This window comes from Helicoverpa armigera, chromosome 13 (genome assembly GCF_030705265.1).
Source record: "Helicoverpa armigera isolate CAAS_96S chromosome 13, ASM3070526v1, whole genome shotgun sequence".
NCBI classification, from domain to species: domain Eukaryota; kingdom Metazoa; phylum Arthropoda; class Insecta; order Lepidoptera; family Noctuidae; genus Helicoverpa; species Helicoverpa armigera.
The window spans coordinates 4,846,671-4,867,007 of record NC_087132.1 but is presented as its reverse complement, the minus strand read 5'-3'; the positions used below and the strand labels follow the sequence as shown (position 1 = coordinate 4,867,007).

Genomic DNA, 20,337 nt, shown 5'->3' with positions numbered 1-20,337 from the left:
TAAAATGAGCTTGTGTAACAATACTTTATTTTTTGCATGGTGTTGAACTGGTGACAATGTTTAATATTTTTAACATCTAGGCACAAACTAAGTATGAACAAAAAATCACGTAAAAGTTTCTGAGTTTTTATTAATTTACAACAATCTCTGAAATCAATATGTCTCTTACTTAATAAATACGTACTTATTGAAGTAACAGTAGGTATAAGTATAGATTTAATAAAACAAACCTATCTTATTGCGATTTTGAATTAATAAAAATACATTCTAATAATTAATACTTACATGCCGTATACACTAAATACTAATATTTTTTAAATCCTTAACGAGTCTAAAATGAGCAAATATTTTTTAATATCAGGTAGGTACTTACACTTATAAACTAAAGTAGGTATGTAACAATAAACTTAAAATTACATTATAACCTAAGATCACGTTTGCCCTTATACAATTATAGTGCCTAAGTACATGCTCAGTACTTATTAGTAGACAGTAGAAACTCCATGGTAACTTACGAAATTGTTTGATTCTGCCGAATCATTTTAAGTAGGTAGGCTAAGTTCCTAATACTGCAAGTACCTTTAGGAATAACAACCCATGGTTTTAGAATGGAAGTCTGATGCCACTAGAATTGACCTATTACATATATTACTGCCTCTAGTATTGTTGATAAAATTTAGTCTTCTCGTGGTTCACCCCTGGCCTTTGCCACCGACCTGACCAAGGATGGTGATGCTTCCTTCAAGTCATACGCCCATCCGATACTCGCGAAGTGATTCAACAGTGTTGTAGTCAAGTTCATTGGTATTCCAAGTTCAGCAGCCTTGTAGTCCCAAGGGAAAGTGTGGTGGTAGTTGTGCCAGCCCTCGCCCATAGCCACTATTGAGACACCCCAATTTTCTACTGGCATTATGTTCCTGGAAAAGACGTAATGAAAAGTCCGTTATTTGTGTGTGTTATAAAAAGTGCCCTCGCTAAAAGTACCGTCGAGTTAGTAAGCTAAGGAGTTGAAAAGGAAGAATTGGAGTCATACTTGTCATAAGGCTTGTTGCCCCACAAATGCGCGAAGCTGTTGACCGACCAGGTGAAGTTGAGGCTCAGCAAGTACCGCAGCACTGACTGCGACATGACGGATATTTCCCAACATTCGTCCCAGCATAGGGCAGGGATCACAGAGGGTATGACGAAGCAGAATACTATCTTGAATAACAGGAAATATCTGAAATATATCAAAATTGAGATGTTACAGAAGCCAATGCACAAGATTTGTAGAATTTGTGGTTGTTGCTACGAGAAGCAAGTTTTACAGGTAAGCATTGCTTGCTCTCTAACTAAGTTTTCTTCAAAATTCTGTAATTCGTAAGAAGTTCAAAATTCGTAAGGAGTTGGATTTACGATAAAATTCTCACTTCAAGAATATTACCCACTACTTGGAAAACCTATGATTCAGTGTGTCTCGTAAACAATTTAATATCGACTTTCCCTTAAGTACGTATCTAAACTTGGTGGCTGAAATAAATGTTTTTTTGAATTATTTTCAGATATACTCACTTGGTATGGAATTGAATAAGTGGATCATTGGTGATGTCGCTCAAGTCAAGCTTGGCGCCTTGTCTTAGCACATTTGGGTGTTTCTTCATCATCAGCCAGCCGACGTGTGAGAACAAGAACCCTCGGTTCGCGTCATGTGGATCTGCTGTGGTTTCCGAAAACTTGTGGTGCACGCGGTGGTCCCGAACCCACTCGTATATAGTGTTCTGCGTATGAATAAAGTTGGTAATTAATTATCGTGCCTTATTATAAGAATATAATATTTAGCAAGTAGTAATAAGTATATTTATCGAAAAGAGGATACTACCTGACCAGCCGTTGAGTAGCATATGATGAGAATCCATTGGAGAGGTAGTGTAGCTTTGTATGAGCGATGACACCAGTACCGGTGTGCTCCTCCCGTTACTCCAAAACCAGCCACCTGGCCCACAAGGTAGCCTGAAAAGTAAAGGCCACTGTTTTTAACACCCGACTATGTAAACTCGGAGGATAATAATATGTATTTCCACAAATTTAGTAACTTCACAGGATTAGGTAGGTACCTATGTTTATTTTTCCTGGCCGGAGAAAATGGCAACAATGAAATTGTAATAATCCATTGTTATATCTGTTATGTTAGGTAGCTACTTCCTACTTTATACATAGGATTGATAGATAGGGTGTCATAATAACGTACGTAATTACCTACTGATAACAAAACAGATCCCTTACTGGCCTCGATTCGGTTTTGTCAGTAGGGAGTTACCTAATAACAATACGTTTACCACTATCGTTGCTAATTTTCCATTTGACTGAGACATTTAGATCTCATATTACTATCCAACCTCACGTTAAGGTGGAAATTAGTGGAAAAGTAATGTAATAATGTTAGAAATAAAATTGTTAGTAGCCAAAGTAGGTAACTGTAGGTTAGTTGTGCATACTCACCGAATATTAAAGTTTGCCATTTGAACGGTTTGTCTATAAAATATACAAATCTTAAAAACCATAAAACACCAATAATGTGGAATGCTGTTATAGCAATAGTGTTGACCCATCTTATGGGAGTAACGAAACCCATTCTTTTCTCCAAGCGTCGAAGCGGCGCAAGGAATTTGGGTTCTTTAGGATTCAACATCTGGTCATAAGGACTGGTCTCGTACAGTCTGCCATTGGTTCTGGTCTCGCCGGTGTCCTTCGCTGGGTGGTGAAGCTTGTATTGAATGTAGTCATTTGTATGTAACGGTTGTTCTATCAACTCAGTTTCCGTGTAAGTTATTGGGGCCATTGTTGTTATCTGAAATCAGAACACGTTAAGTGTGGTGAAGCTCGTTTAAACTCGTGATGTCTAGACTAGACATCTGTGCGCCCGTTGCAAGTGTTCAATCGTGAACCCATATGGCGGATTTGCAGACTTTGCCCTCTCAAGGTCCATTTTCATTGACCACATAAACGTCCATTTTTTTTTTTAAACTAAACAATACCTTGAATAAAATAACGTGAAAATTCTTGGTAAACAGTTGTTTTAAGAAAATTGATGTTTAGGTATGTTGTCGGTGGACTTGGCCTTAAGTCTAAACACATGTTTAACTATTTTGTAACACATATGTATTTAATTTCAGGTAGCAATCCTGAACATATTTTCGAAGTAGGTAGATGCATTTTAAGCAAGTGATTTTAATGACAATGATAATTTCGGTTGGCGTTATTGAAATATCCGGAAATTAATCCGAGAATTAACCCTGACCGATTAAAGGCATTACTTAAATATAAAAAAAAATAAAAAAACACTCAGTTTGTTTCATATTTAACTTCTTATGGCCAAATTAACTTTAATAAATAATTAGAATGTAAACATGCCAATCACGATATTGATACAATTTCGATTATTATAGTCCAATCAATTAATACATCAGAATATGTTTGCCGGTACTGAATCGACGCTTGCATTAAACATGAAGTTATTTGTTTGACTAACAAAACAATCTAGTTAGAACATTAATCACAGTCGCACTTCAGCTGAAATGATTGATTTATAGTTATTATGAGATTGATATTTCTAATGTAGATAGATTTGGTGTATTCCATTTCGTGTTGTTCCCTATTGCAAAGGTGAGGTGACTGAAACATTTTGTAAGTTCAAACTAAAGCTAAAGGATTTTAAATAATATATATGTTGAATTAAAATAATTAAGGTATCTACATGAATCATAATAATTGAATGTACCTAAGTTCAGAAGACCATGCAAGATCTTAAAATAATGATCGTAAGTTGTATTTATTTATTTCTTTATATTATTTACATTTTGATATGAAAAAAAAATACATTACGAAAATGTTGAAAAAGCACACTTTTATTGATCTGAGCGCGTAATACATTTTTGAAAATTATGATTTAGTAGGAGTGAAGTGGTACCGAAATTACTCGGCATTATTATATTCAGTATATTCTCAAGCGCTATTTAAAAATATAATTTTTCAGGTAATTTTCTGAAGATGAAGTTTCACGCCTTAGTGTCCGTTATAATATTAGGCCCTGCATTATCAGTAAACGCTTATTGCCCTGAAGCTGCGCTCGCGCCGCTGCCCTTTGTGTTGGAGTACGCCGTTTGGCGCGGATGGCGTCAGGCTGTTATATACAGTCCGGATATAGAACCAGGTATTTATATATTAAATATATAATACCTATTAATATTATAAATGCAAAAGTAACTCTGTCTGTCTGTCTGTTACGCTTTCACGTCTAAGCCACTGAACTGCAGTTAATAAAATTTGGTACAGAGATGGAGTTGACCTTGAGAAAGAACATAGGGTAGTTTTTATCCCCGACTTTTGAAGAATTCTCTTGGAAACGCGATATAACCGAACTCTATCCGGGCGAAGCCGCGGGCGGAGGCTAATGTTTTATATGTTAGAGGATGCTATATGACTCGAATTGATGGTTGTACGCATGAAAAAAAATATTTGTTTACCTTTAAATTCAAGAGACATCACTAACCCATCCGCGAGAAGTTACTTATTGTTTAAAATGACATTAAACGTTGCAATTTGTGAGAAAAAATTTAGGTCAGTAGGGTGAGCTCAGTCACTCGGAATCGTTAAGTTCATACCGATCAAGTTTTACTTCATACAAACTTATAAAGCCTGGTTCACCTTACGCGGTTATTAAATAATAATCAAGTTTTTTTGAAAGTCAAGTTCACAGGAAGTTAAAATTCATGGGCTATAGGTGTTTTGGTATAAATAAATAATTGGCAAGTGCACATGTGTATCGAGAGATAAGTATCTTTTGGTAAGTTTTAATTATAAGATCCTCAAATTAAGACCTTGACCGTAAAATGTATAATCACGTGACAGCTGTACCGTGAAAGCCATGTACCAGCTAAGAGGCACCTAAGAATAGTGTATTTTTTTTCAAAAGCAGCAAAGTGTTCTCCTCTACTGCTTTTAATCTCTGAATGACCTTTAGTCAAAAAATATAATTTGATCCCCGCTTCGCCAACAGTTTATAAGATGATAAAGGTATTTGACTACATTAAAAATCTTAAAAAACCTCATTTAAAATTTTTCAAGTCGGTCCAGTAGTTCCTGAGATAAGCACCTCCAAACAAACACACGTAATATTAAATTAGCTGTGTTTTACTAAGTGCACATGAATGTACACACCTACTTTTACACCAAACATTTGTTTTTGTTTGTTCCGACTACTCTCTGAAATGGCTGGACTGCAAATAGCTAATGCAAGGAATAATTTGGTTCATTATTATGAGTTTTGTGCTTGAATTAGTTCGTTTCGTGAAACCGCTGAAAACACTTACTTTTTAATTATCTCAAAGGATAAGTATATTGGAAAAGAGAGATGAACATTATTTTGACCTACTTACAATAACACTCATTTCCTTATACATTTCGTGCCGGGAAATAATTTCTGATTATCCAAACAAATCACATCGTTGAATTTTATTGATAAAATGATTCATGACAAAAACTGCTGGAATGTATAATTAATGCTAACTCGAACAGATACGGCACGAACGAATCTTTGAGATCGATGCATTTCTCACTTACCTACTGATAAAAACGACAATTTTTATTTTGCATTGCGGTTAATTTATTTTCAACCAGCCGTTTTTGTCGCGGTATCACCCGCGTCCCGTGGGAACAACTGCCCGTATCGGGATAAAATATAGCCTATGGCACTCAGAAACATTGTAGATATTTGGAAATCCGACCAGCGGTTCCAAAGATTATCCCCTACATACAATATCTCTTTATAATATTAGTCATCATACAATCTATCAATTATTATTTATTTCTCATCATCAAATACATTTGGTAGTAAAAAATTGCATTTAACACAGGGATTGGTGTCTGATGTAGGTTAATCCTATATTACAGAACACGAGGAAACTAGAATTATAGAAGGTAATTATTATATTAGTTAATTTATTAATTTGAAGGTAATTATAGAAGGGTAAGCACCCTTCACCTTTTGTCAGCGGTTTCACATATCTCTAAAAGCATATTTTTGTTGGTTCCTTGATACCTCCTTGACACCAATTTGGAATTTCGATCTAATTACGACTCAATTTATTTGTTGAAGAACTAAATCGGTTGGAGAATTTGCGAAGATTGTAGTGATGTATTTTTTTATGTAAGGGAATTATTATTTTGTGATTATTCTAAAGATTTGGAATGATTTAAAAGTATTTGGTATAGATTTATAGTTTTTAGAGGTAGTTTATAGTAAATACGGATCGCATTATTTACGGTACTCATTTATTGTACTCATTTAATTTTATTGTACGGTACTCAAAATATAATTGCATGCATAACTTAATGAATCTAATAGCTTTCAGCTTTGTACCTCATTTCATGTTTTCTTAATGAATGCAATTTACCGCGAAAGCGTAACAAACAAAAACAATCACATTTGTTTTTATAGGTTTAGGTATAACAATTTGCTTTGTAAGTTGCATTTTAAATTGTTCCGTTATCACATTTCAAACACGTTGAATATTATGTCAAATAAAAATATTCGAGTAGCACTTAAGTATAAAATAAAGGTACTTAGGTACTCTATGTTTGTTTTACGTTTTTGAAATTGAGTTTTGTCTAGTTAAAAAAAAGCACTTGTTTTTTAAATTTAGATTCTAACAGAAAAATAAACAAAAATGTAGTAACGGGTTTCTGCAATGTGTCGGTTCACATACCCAGTATTTATTTCAGATTGTAAATTAATCACTGAAATATAAAACAATATTTTATTGTGTATTGAAAAATACTAATTTTACTTACCAATTTATTTTCCGGTAAAAAATTCACACATTAATTCACAACATGAAAATGTTCTTGTCACCACAAATTAATCACGTGTGCTTCAGTCGCGCGGACTAAGTTACATCTGTGTAATGCACGAAGCATGTGTGCGGCTGTGCTGCGCCCGCGTCGCTCACGTGTGTTTACCCTACGTGTCTTCAGCCCCTGTTCAGAATCTGCTCAGCACAAACCTTGTCACGTACTTTCACTGAGCAATGCTATCGACCAACAATGCGACATCGCTATTTATTAGTGCAACTAATTTGTGAATTGTTATTCTAAATAAGACATGTAAATTCAATTTGTAATATTTTATTCAACTTCATATTTACATGATTATATATAAAATTAAATTTCTTAGAATTCAATAGTAACATTTTAGTAATTTTAACACGATTTTCTTGTAGCAACTTTTAGAGGAAAATCTAGTTTAGACTATTTTTATTTCACTGTCTAGAAATGCATCTTTGCGAGCATATAATAGGTAGATACAGATAAAAACCATACACACTTCATGGGTACAGAGAATGGTCAGTTTCGCATTTTTCATTCAAGCCGTCTTAATATGAAAACAAATTTCATATAAAGGTATAAATATAAACATATTTGCAGATATCTGAGAATTGTCCATAAATAGGCACGTCTGCTATTGTAGCAAGTATGTATATGCATGTAGAACAACCTAAATGATTACATTTTAAATGTTTGGTATGGTGCAGGAAACATACAGTCCTATGGTGCAGATTGCCGTGTCAAGGTTGCAAGGACATTGTTGTTACTAGCCAAAATGTTCTAGAAATAGCTGACTTTGTCATTCCTACTCTGTTACTATAACTAATGGTTTGCATAGAATGTAAACCAATTAGCACATCTGAAAATGTACACTGTGCCATCATAACCAATGCCGTATATGTAACATAGTTCCAATTGCAATATAAACAAGTACCTATGTAAGTAAAAAATAAGTGACTATATTTAGTGAAGGCGGAAAATATTTTTTTATATATTTATGTCATAACAATATATTATACAAACACAATTTCCAACATTTATGGGAAATTCATTTTTGATTTGATTCAATTTGCAGTGGTGATAAGTTCATGCAGACGTTTTATACAATTCAGTTATTTTCTCTTGGGAAATCAATCCTAAGGTGGTGGTACTTTGTCGCGGCACGACGTTGTACTATATCTATTTGAAGCAAAATAGATCTGACAAAGATTGCTTGCTCTGTACTGGGATTGATAAATGAAGGGGGCAACAAACTCATCTTCTAACGACAACATATACCACACATTCGAAACTTCTCTATTGATAGAAATATATCATTTGATCGATTTGCCTAATTATTTTCTTTTAATCATGGAACTTACATTATTTTTCGTCGTATAATATAACTATAAGGATATCGTTAACACAACGAGATTGTGTTTGTTTACGTGATCTAAACTCAGGAAATACTTACTGAATCAATTTCAAAAAATCTTTCAGTGTAACATAACCCATTTGTCTACTCAGGGCAGCCGGGACGCGGGAAACCGCTAGCAGAAGTTAGTAGCTAGGTATAATATGAATATTTCTGTGACATTTCTTTCAGGATGTCAGTGGGCTATAGTTCGCTTGATGAAATGTCTGAGCATCAATGGAGTGGCTTCAGCATCAGAATCATTGCACAATGTTCGCTTACGCGCTAATCTTGGCATCATCATTTTATCTCCGCGTCTCAGAAGAAATGCTACGGCCAACTTCACGAAACTTGTTAATAAGGTAATTAGACTTTAAAAACTGGAATAATGCTTACCTTGAAGGGTTGAGGTATTGTGGCGCATACAGGTTTTACTGACCTACAAATTTATTTTAGTTACATCACTTGCACATGGATACCTCTTCATATGACTGGTTGATAGCAGCGCGAAGTAATCAAGACTTTAATTATATCAACGAAGTACTTAATGTTACTTCAGTCCGATTCGACCAAAACATTGTGGTTGCATACACGCAAAACAAATACGTTCCTGAAACCAACAAACTCGGATTGTGTGATGTTAATTTCATTTACAAAGGCAGGAGTAATTATTTCAGCCAGCGCCCAAGGGATTACGGGAGCCACTATAATAAATATCAAAATGTACACAGGAATCAGAATATCAAAACTGAGTATGAAAGAAACTATTATCGTACTTCGGAGAGGTTCAGAAATTTGACAAGGAATAAAACTTATAAAAGGGACGGAAATGTCCTTCCGCTGTACCAGACTGGAGTTACGAACTACAATTATTCAAGAACATTTACTATGTTGAATATAAGTCGCTTCTCACTGTATTCTCAGTTCAAGAAGTGGAATCAACAGCACCGTCTGGAACATTCGGAGAGAGTCATTAGTGTTTTGCAGTATTTTAAAGTACGCGCTAACTCAACGCTTTATGCCTACTTTCTAGGTGAGTTGCAATAACAAATCATCGTCTTCTATTTATCAACAGGATAAAAATGCGGAATATAGAACGATTTATGAATGATATTGTTAAAACACATAATCTATTTTCTAGGCTTATTATTGAATCTAATCCGAAATAGTAATAAATTGTGAAAATGTTATCGATCGATCCTGATAAAGTAATAGATATGTAGGGTTTTTTCTCTATAAGTATAGAGGTATTTACATAATTATGTAATGCAGGTAATTGGAGCCCGAGTCAGTCGATGTCAGGAGTGGAGGTGTCCTACCCAGTGGAGTCCCGCACCTTCTTGGGCGAGGAGCTAGTGGTAGGGAGATGTAACTCCACGGGTGATGGCAATCCTTCGCTGGATGACGAGGGTCCGTCTTCAGAGCCTATGTTGGATGACATCCTTCATTTCTTGACAGTGAGATTGAATACTACGTAAGTTTAAAAGAAATGTTTTATAACTTTTAAAAAGAAAATGGAAAAACTCAAAATATTTTATTTCATAAATAAATTTCAATTTTATTTGTTTTCCATACGTGTGACTTTTTTATTAAGAAAGATTGATAGTTTGTTTGTTAGCATTGATTGATGATCATAAAGTTTTTCAGCTTTACAAAGTATTGTTTGTCGCCAGTTCATCGACTCGGTACTATAGTAAGCTGGGGTTTCGCACGTACGAGGGAACATGGACCGGCCTCCTAGGCGCACTGATGGACAATACCGTGGACGTGGCCCTTGAACCCGTCACCGTGCACGCGACTCGACTACAAGACATGGACTTTATCTTCCCCATCGCCGAAACAATGTGAGTGTCACTTATAACAGTATAAATAACTACACTCCTAACTTTCGTGTGGGCGAGTAATCTATAATACCAAGTTCGGAGCAAGTTTCACTCAATAACGTTGAGACTTCTCAGAAAATACTCACAACAAGGAATAGCCGATTTTCTTAGAAATGAGAAATCCTTCTGAGATTTTCTTCTTTACATCGAGAAATCTGCTAATACACCGAACAATTCCGAAGCGATATGAATTTTACTTAAGTTCCTTGCTGGTAAGTTGATCACTTGACAAAAACTGGACCTTCTTGGCTTCGGATTTTCAGGAAAAGCAAAATTATGTGGGCGCATAATTGGATTACTTGAACTAAACTAAGATTGCCGAGGGACCAGCAGCGGGCTTACTTTAAATATTTAGTTCAGTTCAGTTTTATAATAATATGTTCTACGTCGATGGAAAATAAAAATATGGTATCGGGATTTTATCCTAAGCACGTCCAGCATTCCAAAAATCAAAAAGTTTTCGTTTCATTTATTAAATATTTTTTTATGCGTTTACATGCGGAATAATATAGAAATAATAGAAAAATGTATCATTTGCTTAAATAATATAAATTATTGTGTCAAGGATTATAATAAAACGAGTCCAGACTGTAAATATTTACAAGAGCTTTGTGTCTAAACGGTCAGCTTTATTTAGATACTCAAACATTTGAGTTTTGATATTGAAACAAACTTTATAGGTACATTGAAAGGCCGCGGTAAGTTGTGACAGGGGTCCTGACGCAGACGTTACTGCGGCAGAATGTACAGCATTTGTGAAGATAATAAGAAATAAATAAAAGATAAACAATCACTGGGTTCTTAATATTGCTACAGTTCCTATTTGTCCTTGCTTAAGAAATACTTTGAAGACTGGAAGTATACATACTTACACATAAGTAATTACATAACAAACGGTAAAGAAAAAACATTACTTTCGAACTTGCCATGATTAATTAATTTCATCAGCTTACCGGTTTCAGTGATTATTATGTTACTTACATTTATGAAATCTATTTTAGTTCTAATTTTTTGGCTTCCCAGGTGCAATATCTACATTCGCCAGCAAGAAACATCGACAGTCCGGGACATATTCCTGGCTCCATTCAGCGTGAGGCTCGTGGCATGTGTCTTGGCAGTTGTGCTGATATCAGCTATTGCTATCGTCATCATCAGCCGAGCTACCTCGACGGTATGCGCCAATGATAGACGCATGGGCTACACTGAAGCTTTGATATGGTCCACTGGGATATTGTGTCAGCAAGGTATATTTTGTCTGTTTATTATTTTGTTAGGTTCTTAAAAAGAAAGATGTTTCTTGGTATGCATGAAGCTTGAAAATCTGTTCTGAGTACTCTCTGTTCCTATCTATCTACGCATAATGTAGATTAGAGATGAATTTCTCTTAATGATATCATTGGTATAAGGAAAAATGGCAAATAAAAAATTTGCATTTTCACTCTTGTCCTCTCTTATATGGGTGAACAAGTTTCAGAAATGAATAATGATACAAAGAAAAACGAACGTAATGATAAAAAGTGACGTGTAATTACAAATTCATGTTTTGTTTTTAAGTCATATCGAAAAACCTTGCCAATTTTTATCATTGTAGGTCAACAGTAAGTTCACTTTAGGTTTTGATTTACTGGACAGTAAATAAAAACAATATTTGCTGGTGTTAAAACAAGATTTTTTTAAAGCTTCGAGGGTCACTAGTGTTAACTGATATTTGCTTGGGTAGTGTCACAATGATAACGAAGTTATTCTTAACGGTGTCAAAATTTTTACAAAGGAAAAAAAATATACGTTAAAAAAAACCTTTTAATAAGATGGCTAACGTTATTAGTGATGTTAGTAACATTTTCATGAATACTTTTCTAATTACTTACTTAAAAATTTAAAGTAAAAACTAAGGTTTTGAAATTAATTCTTCATGACTAAGAAACCTTACGGGAACACTAAGTCAGAATTTAATTAATCTTAGTACCGGTGTATTAGATTACGAAAGTACTTTCAAGGTAATTAGGTATGTTATTTAGGCGACGAGATAAATCTACGGCGTGTTTCCAGAAGTTTATCTGGAATGTAGATTAAACCTTTTTAGAAGACTGGAGCCGCCCCGAAACATAATAGGTCGCCTATACCTATTTTGTGAACATCAAAACTTTTTAATGTTAAAAAAGTCAAATAAACTCACAATATCAACTTCACTCGTCCACGCATATTTTATAACACAACCGAAATATTGTATGGTTTTGAATACATTATTCGTTTGCTCTTTTTGATGCATAAGTATCAATTCTCCAGCGAGGTGAAAAATATTAGCATGTTAGCAAGGTGGTCGCGGGGATGACCGATTCAAGTTTAGCTTAGTTAGACATTGTATTTGAATGCCACGTTGCAAATATTGTGTCTTAGGTTGAAGGTTTTCAGCGTTGTTATCATTTTTATTTACACAAATTGTTTTTTTTTTCACACATATTTACTAGGACGGAGCTCAAAGCGGGTGATGAGAGTAAATAAATATGAAGCAAGCCTTGATAAAAATATCCTGATTTTTATTGTTATGTAACAGTAAAACAATTAAGCTATTGATTTTACTTTTTAAGTAAATGCTTAGTTATTGATGTTTCCTGTAGGTGGCACATGGACACCTTCCAACCCTGCCGCCAGCGTGTTGCTCATCGTGTGCCTATTCTTCGCCGTCGTCACATACAACGCCTACGCAGCGTTCATCACCTCCGTACTGTCGGTCCGAGTGGCCAGCGTCGACACCATAGCGGCCGTGCTTCACTCACCCAACTTCAAGATCGGGTACATTAGGAACGGAGCTGATCAAATGTACCTTATGGTAAGGTTTGCTTGGGTGGTTCGCGCAGGAGGTAAAGACAGTTGATCTCGTGAAAACCTCAGAAAATACAAAACCTACACATAAACATGGACAAATAAAATTAAAACAAACATAACATTGGGAAAAGGGCAGGAGTCCTGTCCTCAATTTTATTTGGGGTTGGCTCAATATGTCTTCCATGCCTCCTTATCGTCTTTAAAAAAGTCGTGGTGGCCTAGTTGGCAAAGAACCAACCTCTCGAGTATGAGGGCGCGGGTTCGATTCCAGGGCAGGCAAGTACCAATGCAACTTTTCTAAGTTTGTATGTACTTTCTAAGTATATCTTAGACGCCAATGACTGTGTTTCGGATGGCACGTTAAACTGTAGGTCCCGGCTGTCATTGAACATCCTTGGCAGTCGTTACGGGTAGTCAGAAGCCAGTAAGTCTGACACCAGTCTAACCAAGGGGTATTGGGTTGCCCGGGTAACTGGGTTGAGGGGGTCAGATAGGGCAGTCGCTCCTTGTAAAGCACTGGTACTCAGCTACATCCGGTTAGACTGGAAGCCGACCCCGACATAGTTAGGAAAAAAGGCTCGGAGGATGGATGCCTCCTTATCGTCTTTCTGACACTCACTCCCTTCTCATTCATGTCATTTTTCAGGCAGACGGTGTTTATACATAATTAATCTTTGTTGTCGTTGCGATAAAATACAGGATTTTGCGCCTACAAAAATGTATATAATGTACAATGTGTTTGTTTATATTGCAGTCGACAAAAGACGTGCAGCTGAATGCTTTTTACATTCGAGGCTATTCTGACGCTGACAATTTGGTGACGTCAGCCGTAGAGGGATTGGCGCGAGCCGCGAGGCAGGATTATGCGTTTTTTGCGGGACAAAGGGTAGCGCGATCGACTTTACGGTAACGTAAAATGGCTAGCTCGCATTTTTAAATTTTGCAACTAAAAAAAAAATTTTGCCCATCATATTTTTTTAGTGTTGTTTAGTCTTGTATTTGCTTCATAACAACTTTTTTCCTTTGACATCGCATCTTTGCTTGCACGTTTCACTTCAAACCCTTCCATGGCTGGCCACTTACAAAATGGAAAAATGGCGTCGACAAAACTGTACATGCACGAGTACCTATTTTAAAGTAGAAAATAAACTTAAGTGAAACGAAGTAAAAGTTTAGAAGCCGATGCCTGAAGTTTGCACTTTGTTGAAAGTATATATTATTCGCAACACGTCAAGAAGTTGTTGCAATTCACACTTGAATGCAAGTGAGTGTAAATATAGAAGTTATTGAATGCTCTGAAATGAATATCACATTGAACTTTAGTATTGTTGGCTTAGCTGTGTTTATTTAGTCTGCTTTTGTACGGGGATCCGTCTTACAAAGTTTATATTTTGTAGCATGGAAATAAATAAACATTAGAATTTAGTGCTGTGATTAATAAATTAGTATAGCACATATAACAAGCTAGTCAGGTTTAGTAGTTAGGTAATAAGTATATTTGCTAAGTAAATGATATATAACGTGTGTTTACTGTATCATTAGCGCTTGAATCTCGTTAGAATGTCCTGGATGTGTTGTTATTTGCTTAAGTAGTTTAATATAGTTCAGATCTAAGAATTAGTTGTGTTAGGTATCTACTTGGAAGACAAGTGAAATGAGTCTTTGCTGTGTAGGTGAATACCTACTGACCTTTATTAATTTGAACAATGATTATTTAATAGGTGCTAGGGTAATATGGGTATATGTTGGGTACATAGAGTACATGAGTACATAGGGTACATAGGGTACATAGGGTACATAGACAAGAATACAAAAGCAATTTATGCCAAGCTGTGTGTGCGGTTGGCCTATGCCTGGATAATTGATTGTTATCTCAATCAACATTTTGGAAACACTATCGTGCCTCCGAGAGCACGTACAGATTCGCACCAAATTTGCCTTCAGAATGGGAAATAATTTAATAGCCTTGTGTATTTTGCTTAGTTAGTTTAGTTTGGGTGGTTGCCTAGGGCTAGGCTTATGTATTTCTTTTTTGTAAAACGTATTGCCTGCAGAACAGTCATATATATCAATTAACGACAGTTTCCATTATTCTACTATCTGCGGTGTTCACTAGAGACAGGAATTTGACACTACTTGTATGGGGCTAATATCAAAATTCTATCTCCAGTAACCAATATAAAAGATAGATAAAATATTGGGACCGGTCGTTAAACCTCTTTGTTTCTGACAGGTCTTTAAGTCAAGCTCGTGGTCGCTGTGCTGTCAGGGAGTTGCCAGTGCACTCGACTCGGGCTCACCTCGCCTTTCCACTGCCTCGCCAGTCGCCCTATGCTAGACCTACACTGCTTTCGTAAGTTGGTTTTGGATCTTATCTTCTTTAGATATCAATACTAGAGGTATTCGTTTATTTAGGTACCTATAACACCTTTTAAACGAGTTGCCACAATGATGCTAAAAACTACTAGGGGTCACGAGTTTGTAATACGTACAATTTGCAACATCGCTCTTTATTTTTGGTACTTTTTTTTTCTTTATGTTAAATCACAGATTGCAAACTACTTTATAGTATTTTCTTAAACGCAAAGAAGATTATTTTTCGGCCTACGCAGGTGATAATCCGCAGTAAGTCGATAAAGGCGTGAGCATAATGTTTTTTTTTTATGAAAAGACGCACGGTGTCATTGACCCACAAAACAGGTATAGCTGCATTATTTTATTATACTTACTTAAAAGTGCAAGTTTATGAGAATAAAGTCAGAAAGTGCTTACGTGACTTGGGCAGCGTAGTGCAAACGAATCTTTACATGTGTGAAATTATAACATGTACGTTTTAGATAAAGACAGTTACGTTTTTGAGAACTGATTTCACTGTACGAAAACAGATATTATATTAGTTTCTTGTACATAAAAACGAGTGTCAAAATGTAGACAGTCATGATAAATCAATTTAAATGAAACTTAAATATTCGTTAATATTGTAGAAAATAACGCTTTATCGATATTTATTACAATACGATATTCTGATCTTTAGCGTTAAGAATATTTTTTTTAAACTTAGGTACCTAAATACTTTACACCTTTTTGCACTGTTACCGACTATGTAAAGAACTGCAAGGGAGCAACAATTTGTAAATTCTATATTCACGAAATCAAATAAAACTGAATGTAGTGAATTATCAAATTCTTATAAATAGGTACCTTTGAGTTGCTATAAGTACGAGTGCTTGTAACTCAATAACGTTCTATATTTGAACTTTGTATTTGTGTTCTTTTTAATAATTTTCGGAGAAAATTCGCTTTTCAAACGTACCAAGCGCATTGAGGTAAAAATCCTTAAAGCACAATTACACATAGGTACTTGGTTTGACTATGTGACTTTTAGTACTGAGCTGTTTCTTAGAAAATATTGTACTTGCGTTAACTCAACCTTATAAGGCTTAAATAATCGACCTAGCTATAATTTAAGTATTCTCCAAAGACAGACGGTAAAAAATATTTTTTATTCGTTGGGTTTTTTTTTTTTTATCTGTAAGTTAATTGTGACTTTGTGACTTCTTCTGACATACGGAACTCACTCCTTGCCAAGGGTGAACTTAATAGTTTACTACGAAATTACTGTAGGAAGCTATATTTTATGAGCATACATTATTTTCTCCTCAATGTCAACAATAAAGTACAGTTTATAATTGATCAAGGAAGAAAGATTTTACGTTAACTTCTTGAAAGAGATTTTAATCGGCAAGCCAAGTTGTCACCTCAATTATTTGTCAAGGACGACGATGTTCATAAATGAATTCGGCCAGACAATTTTGAAAAGTTTGTTTGAAGGGAGGTTGGTACTTTATAGACGGAAGACAATATGTATGTATTAAGGAGGAATTTTAAAAAAACCTATTCCTTATGGGGTTTAACGAGGGTTGATAGTTCGCATGGAAGTCCTGTTTTAGAAGTGAGGGTTCTAAAATTTGTAGTTAGCCCGCTTATGATAAAAATAAAATGTACGCAGACGAAGTCGCGGGCGACCGCTAGTTATAAATGAATTAAGAATTCTTACTCGCACAGCCAATAATCTTTGATAAGTTTTGTGAGTAAATAATAACAACAACTTTTTTTACACAAAAGTAGCACGATGAACCGAAGCTTATCCTATAATGATCAGTAATTCTCATCGTTACTCAATAAGGCGATTATTGCCTGGAGAAATATTTGTTTGCCAAAAGGCTGAAAGCTTAACCTTTATGAATTACTTATAAGTTTATAACTAATGATGTTGATGCTTATTAATTAGCGTTATTTATTTATTTCTTTTAAGAACAAAACATTTAAAAATGCAGCTGAGATTACAATAGAGTCAAAAGAGAATTAATTAATAAGTATGTGTTCAATGACGAAATCTTACTGCATTATATGCATTTTAATGTATGCTAAAGGTGATTTCCGGATGACTGATCTTTTCTCATAATCTCCATGTTATGCAGACGGGAAGACTAAATTAATCAACTTGACTAAATACTTCGAGAGATCATGGCGTTTTACTATGTACTTATTTATGGCGTTAATGACGTCTCGCACAAGACGTCCTTGCAAAAGGGACGTAGATGTGTCCCATACTGGCTCATCTCTGCTGACAGGAAAACCTGAAAATGTTCTTAGTGCTGGGACTTAAGTTAGGCTCGAGTCATACTTTGTTGGTTGTGTTCAGACTTCTGCAGCTCCGAAGTGGTGGCGCTCTGGCTCGTCTGGAAGCTGCCTTAGTGCCCGACATGCCACAGTGCGCGCCGCCTCCCGGTTTCGCCTCCGCTAGAGCTACCGACGTGCGATCGGCCCTGATATTGCTAATTGTTGGCCTTATTACGTCATTGCTGTTAGGTAAGTCCTTATTGCTACTTGAAAGATTTATTCAAAAACAAACAGATTAAATGAAAAACAATCTTACGATCCTTCAAAGAACTCTGTAGAAGATGTATGTACTTCAGTTTGCCCTTGGTAGGTTCCACAAATTAATATTCGAAGAAAAAGTTATCAACCGTAATTAATTTAAACAAGATGACTTTACATTTTGACCCTTTAAGTACTTCTTTTAATTAAAATCGATTTCGAAGATAATGTCAGGGCTTTTGTGATCATAAGGGCATAGCGTGTCTCGATGACCATCTGCTATCTGACGTCATAAGTACATTTCTCAAAATTGGCTGAGGTAAAAGATCCCAAGGTAAGCCACTGGGCATGTTTTGGAACCGGCTGTAAATACACTTGCACTTTTGATCATAAACAATCGGAAGAGGCGGGTCAAGGCTGGGAACAATGTATTTACTCCCTAAAAAGGTTGCATATGCAAAGGCGTGATTTTATTTTTAGATTCCTATTTTAAGCAATTACAACCTTAGAGTCCTGTCGACTTATTTATGCATGAGCCAAATCAAAATATTTTTATATTGTATGATAATGTTAATCTTCGACATTTCAATAACTAAAATAAGGAAGGAAAAGTATCTGAATATATTTAATTATCAAGTTAAGAAATAGAATACCTAATGGGTTATCAACATAATGTTAGTAGCGGAACTCAAAATTCCCTTGAACTTTTTCGGTACCTAATGAAATGGATTAATTTAAAATCACAAATAACTTAAGGAGTTTGCTTACTATTCATGTATAATCTACATAGCATATTATGTAAGTAGAATTTGAGCTACTAACATCAGCATCAGTTATTCGATTGGGTAAGTATGTTACATTTCACACCTTGATACAAAGTGTACTTACATATACAAGCTGTTGTTTTACATCCGTGCAATATTCAAGGACGTAACTCATGATTCTCAAACCAAATCATTTTTTCGGAAATTCGTCAATGTCACCCAGCCGTATTTAAACTCGGCGCGTGTGCTACTGGCCTTAAAACCGTGCGGCAATCTCAGACAAACGCAAAACACAAAGCATACGCAACGATCATTCATAAATTTCATTCATAAAATTGAGTTACTTCTGAAATACTACGACATTACAATGACAAAAAACGGCACATTAACTATTTCCCGTCTACTAATCAATATTAATTCCAATCGATTATTTACGTATTTTATGCCAACCTCCTGAAATATTGCACAAATGCAAATCAACACCTTGTATAGTTTCATTATGTGCATGTCACAGTCACAAATCTACGAAATGTCACATGGCATTCATTGTAAGATTACATTTAACCGACTTCTGAAACAAAGGAGCATCGTCTTTCATGTATTTCTAACACCTACCTATAATTTACCGACTTTGTAAAAGAGTTGTTAAAGGTGTTGTTTTCTATTTCACTTATAGATTTGGTATTTTTCAGGTTTAGGAGAATATTGCTGGAAAAATCGAAAGGAGTTGAAGGCCTTTTTAGCTGGATTTTATCGCCGTGTCGTGAACATTGTAATGCATTAAAAGTGGCCTTAGTATATTTTGTGCTCGATAAGATCTCGGTAAATTTTATTAAAATCTATCGTTGTCTAGAAATTATTCCAAAAAATTCTAAAACTATTGTTTTCACAGTATTAGGTATCACGCGAGATTACGAAAATTGTTTGCAAATAAGTAGGTAATTAATGTGTACCCTTTGCCTGAGTCCACTGGTAGCAAGCACACAAAGATTGCAGATTTTGCAGACTTTTTAGACATGCTTACTCATTTTTTTATTGCTTGGTAGAGCGCTTACACTAGAAGAATTATTTGTATATGCAGCTTTAACGCTTAGTATATTATGTATGTCTACTCAAAAACTTATCTTAGTACATAGTTTTAATAGCACGTGTATTTACTTATGTAGCATATGTTCGATTAATCGGTATTACCTCGTATTTCCTAGAGCTGTTTAATACAACAATATAGACTGCATACATGCCTATAGCGTTGTTGTTTCTCGGCAATCCGACAAAGGAGTTAATTTACAACCAAATGTACCCTGGCGACCCGCATGGACAACGTAATCACCATATTAATAACTCGACGGTTCGTATCTTTTGACACCAGTGTCCTTGAATGTAGGTACATAAACTTTGCAATTTTTCTACCCGACACGAAAAGCATGAAGTTTATATCTTTACCTAATAGTTGTAGATATTAATGGTAGCAAATAAAAACTGGCTTTTAATAAAAATATTTGTAAGACATTTCGTGTTTAAATCGCTTTTAGTGTCAATTTCTCGGTCAAAAGAAGATCTAGTGATATCCCCTTTTAGGTTTGTTGTCTTTTATGTATTTTGTTGTAATAAATTCCAACCCTTTTATCGCTTCAGTTCCTAATATTATGTAGGCAACAAAGAACGTTTCGATACCATTTTACTTACGCTTTATTGAAAATAACTAAGGAACGTAGACACTTCCAAATTT

General features: G+C 35.2%; 2 protein-coding genes across 2 annotated transcripts; one reads left to right on the top strand and one right to left on the bottom strand.

The window, feature by feature from the left end:
* Positions 1-104: 104 nt before the first annotated feature.
* LOC110371617 (acyl-CoA Delta(11) desaturase) lies at positions 105-7,069 on the bottom strand. The gene is made up of 6 exons (XM_021327953.3): positions 6,829-7,069; positions 2,479-2,827; positions 1,859-1,989; positions 1,552-1,757; positions 1,034-1,219; positions 105-917 (listed from the first exon to the last, which is right to left on the bottom strand). Exons 2-6 carry the CDS (start codon positions 2,816-2,818, stop codon positions 677-679), a joined length of 1,104 nt encoding a protein of 367 aa, XP_021183628.3. The 5' UTR covers positions 2,819-2,827; positions 6,829-7,069; the 3' UTR covers positions 105-676.
* Positions 4,027-20,067, top strand: LOC110371566 (uncharacterized). The gene is made up of 11 exons (XM_064037543.1): positions 4,027-4,189; positions 8,447-8,616; positions 8,711-9,287; positions 9,527-9,728; positions 9,928-10,098; positions 11,161-11,381; positions 12,756-12,967; positions 13,718-13,869; positions 15,197-15,316; positions 17,669-17,835; positions 19,301-20,067. The coding sequence occupies exons 1-11, from the start codon at positions 4,027-4,029 to the stop codon at positions 19,390-19,392; spliced, it is 2,247 nt and encodes a 748-aa protein (XP_063893613.1). The 3' UTR covers positions 19,393-20,067.
* Positions 20,068-20,337: the final 270 nt, after the last annotated feature.

Excerpts from the sequence above, each read along its gene's own strand:
- LOC110371617 (XM_021327953.3), bottom strand. The coding sequence starts at position 2,818 with ATGGCCCCAATAACTTACACGGAAACTGAGTTGATAGAACAACCGTTA. Across the intron at positions 1,990-2,478 it reads ATGGCAAACTTTAATATTCG|GCTACCTTGTGGGCCAGGTG; the intron begins GTGAGTATGCAC and ends TTTACTTTTCAG. Across the intron at positions 918-1,033 it reads GGCAACAAGCCTTATGACAA|GAACATAATGCCAGTAGAAA; the intron begins GTATGACTCCAA and ends CGTCTTTTCCAG.
- LOC110371566 (XM_064037543.1), top strand. The coding sequence starts at position 4,027 with ATGAAGTTTCACGCCTTAGTGTCCGTTATAATATTAGGCCCTGCATTA. Across the intron at positions 9,288-9,526 it reads GCTTTATGCCTACTTTCTAG|GTAATTGGAGCCCGAGTCAG; the intron begins GTGAGTTGCAAT and ends TATGTAATGCAG. Across the intron at positions 13,870-15,196 it reads GTAGCGCGATCGACTTTACG|GTCTTTAAGTCAAGCTCGTG; the intron begins GTAACGTAAAAT and ends TGTTTCTGACAG.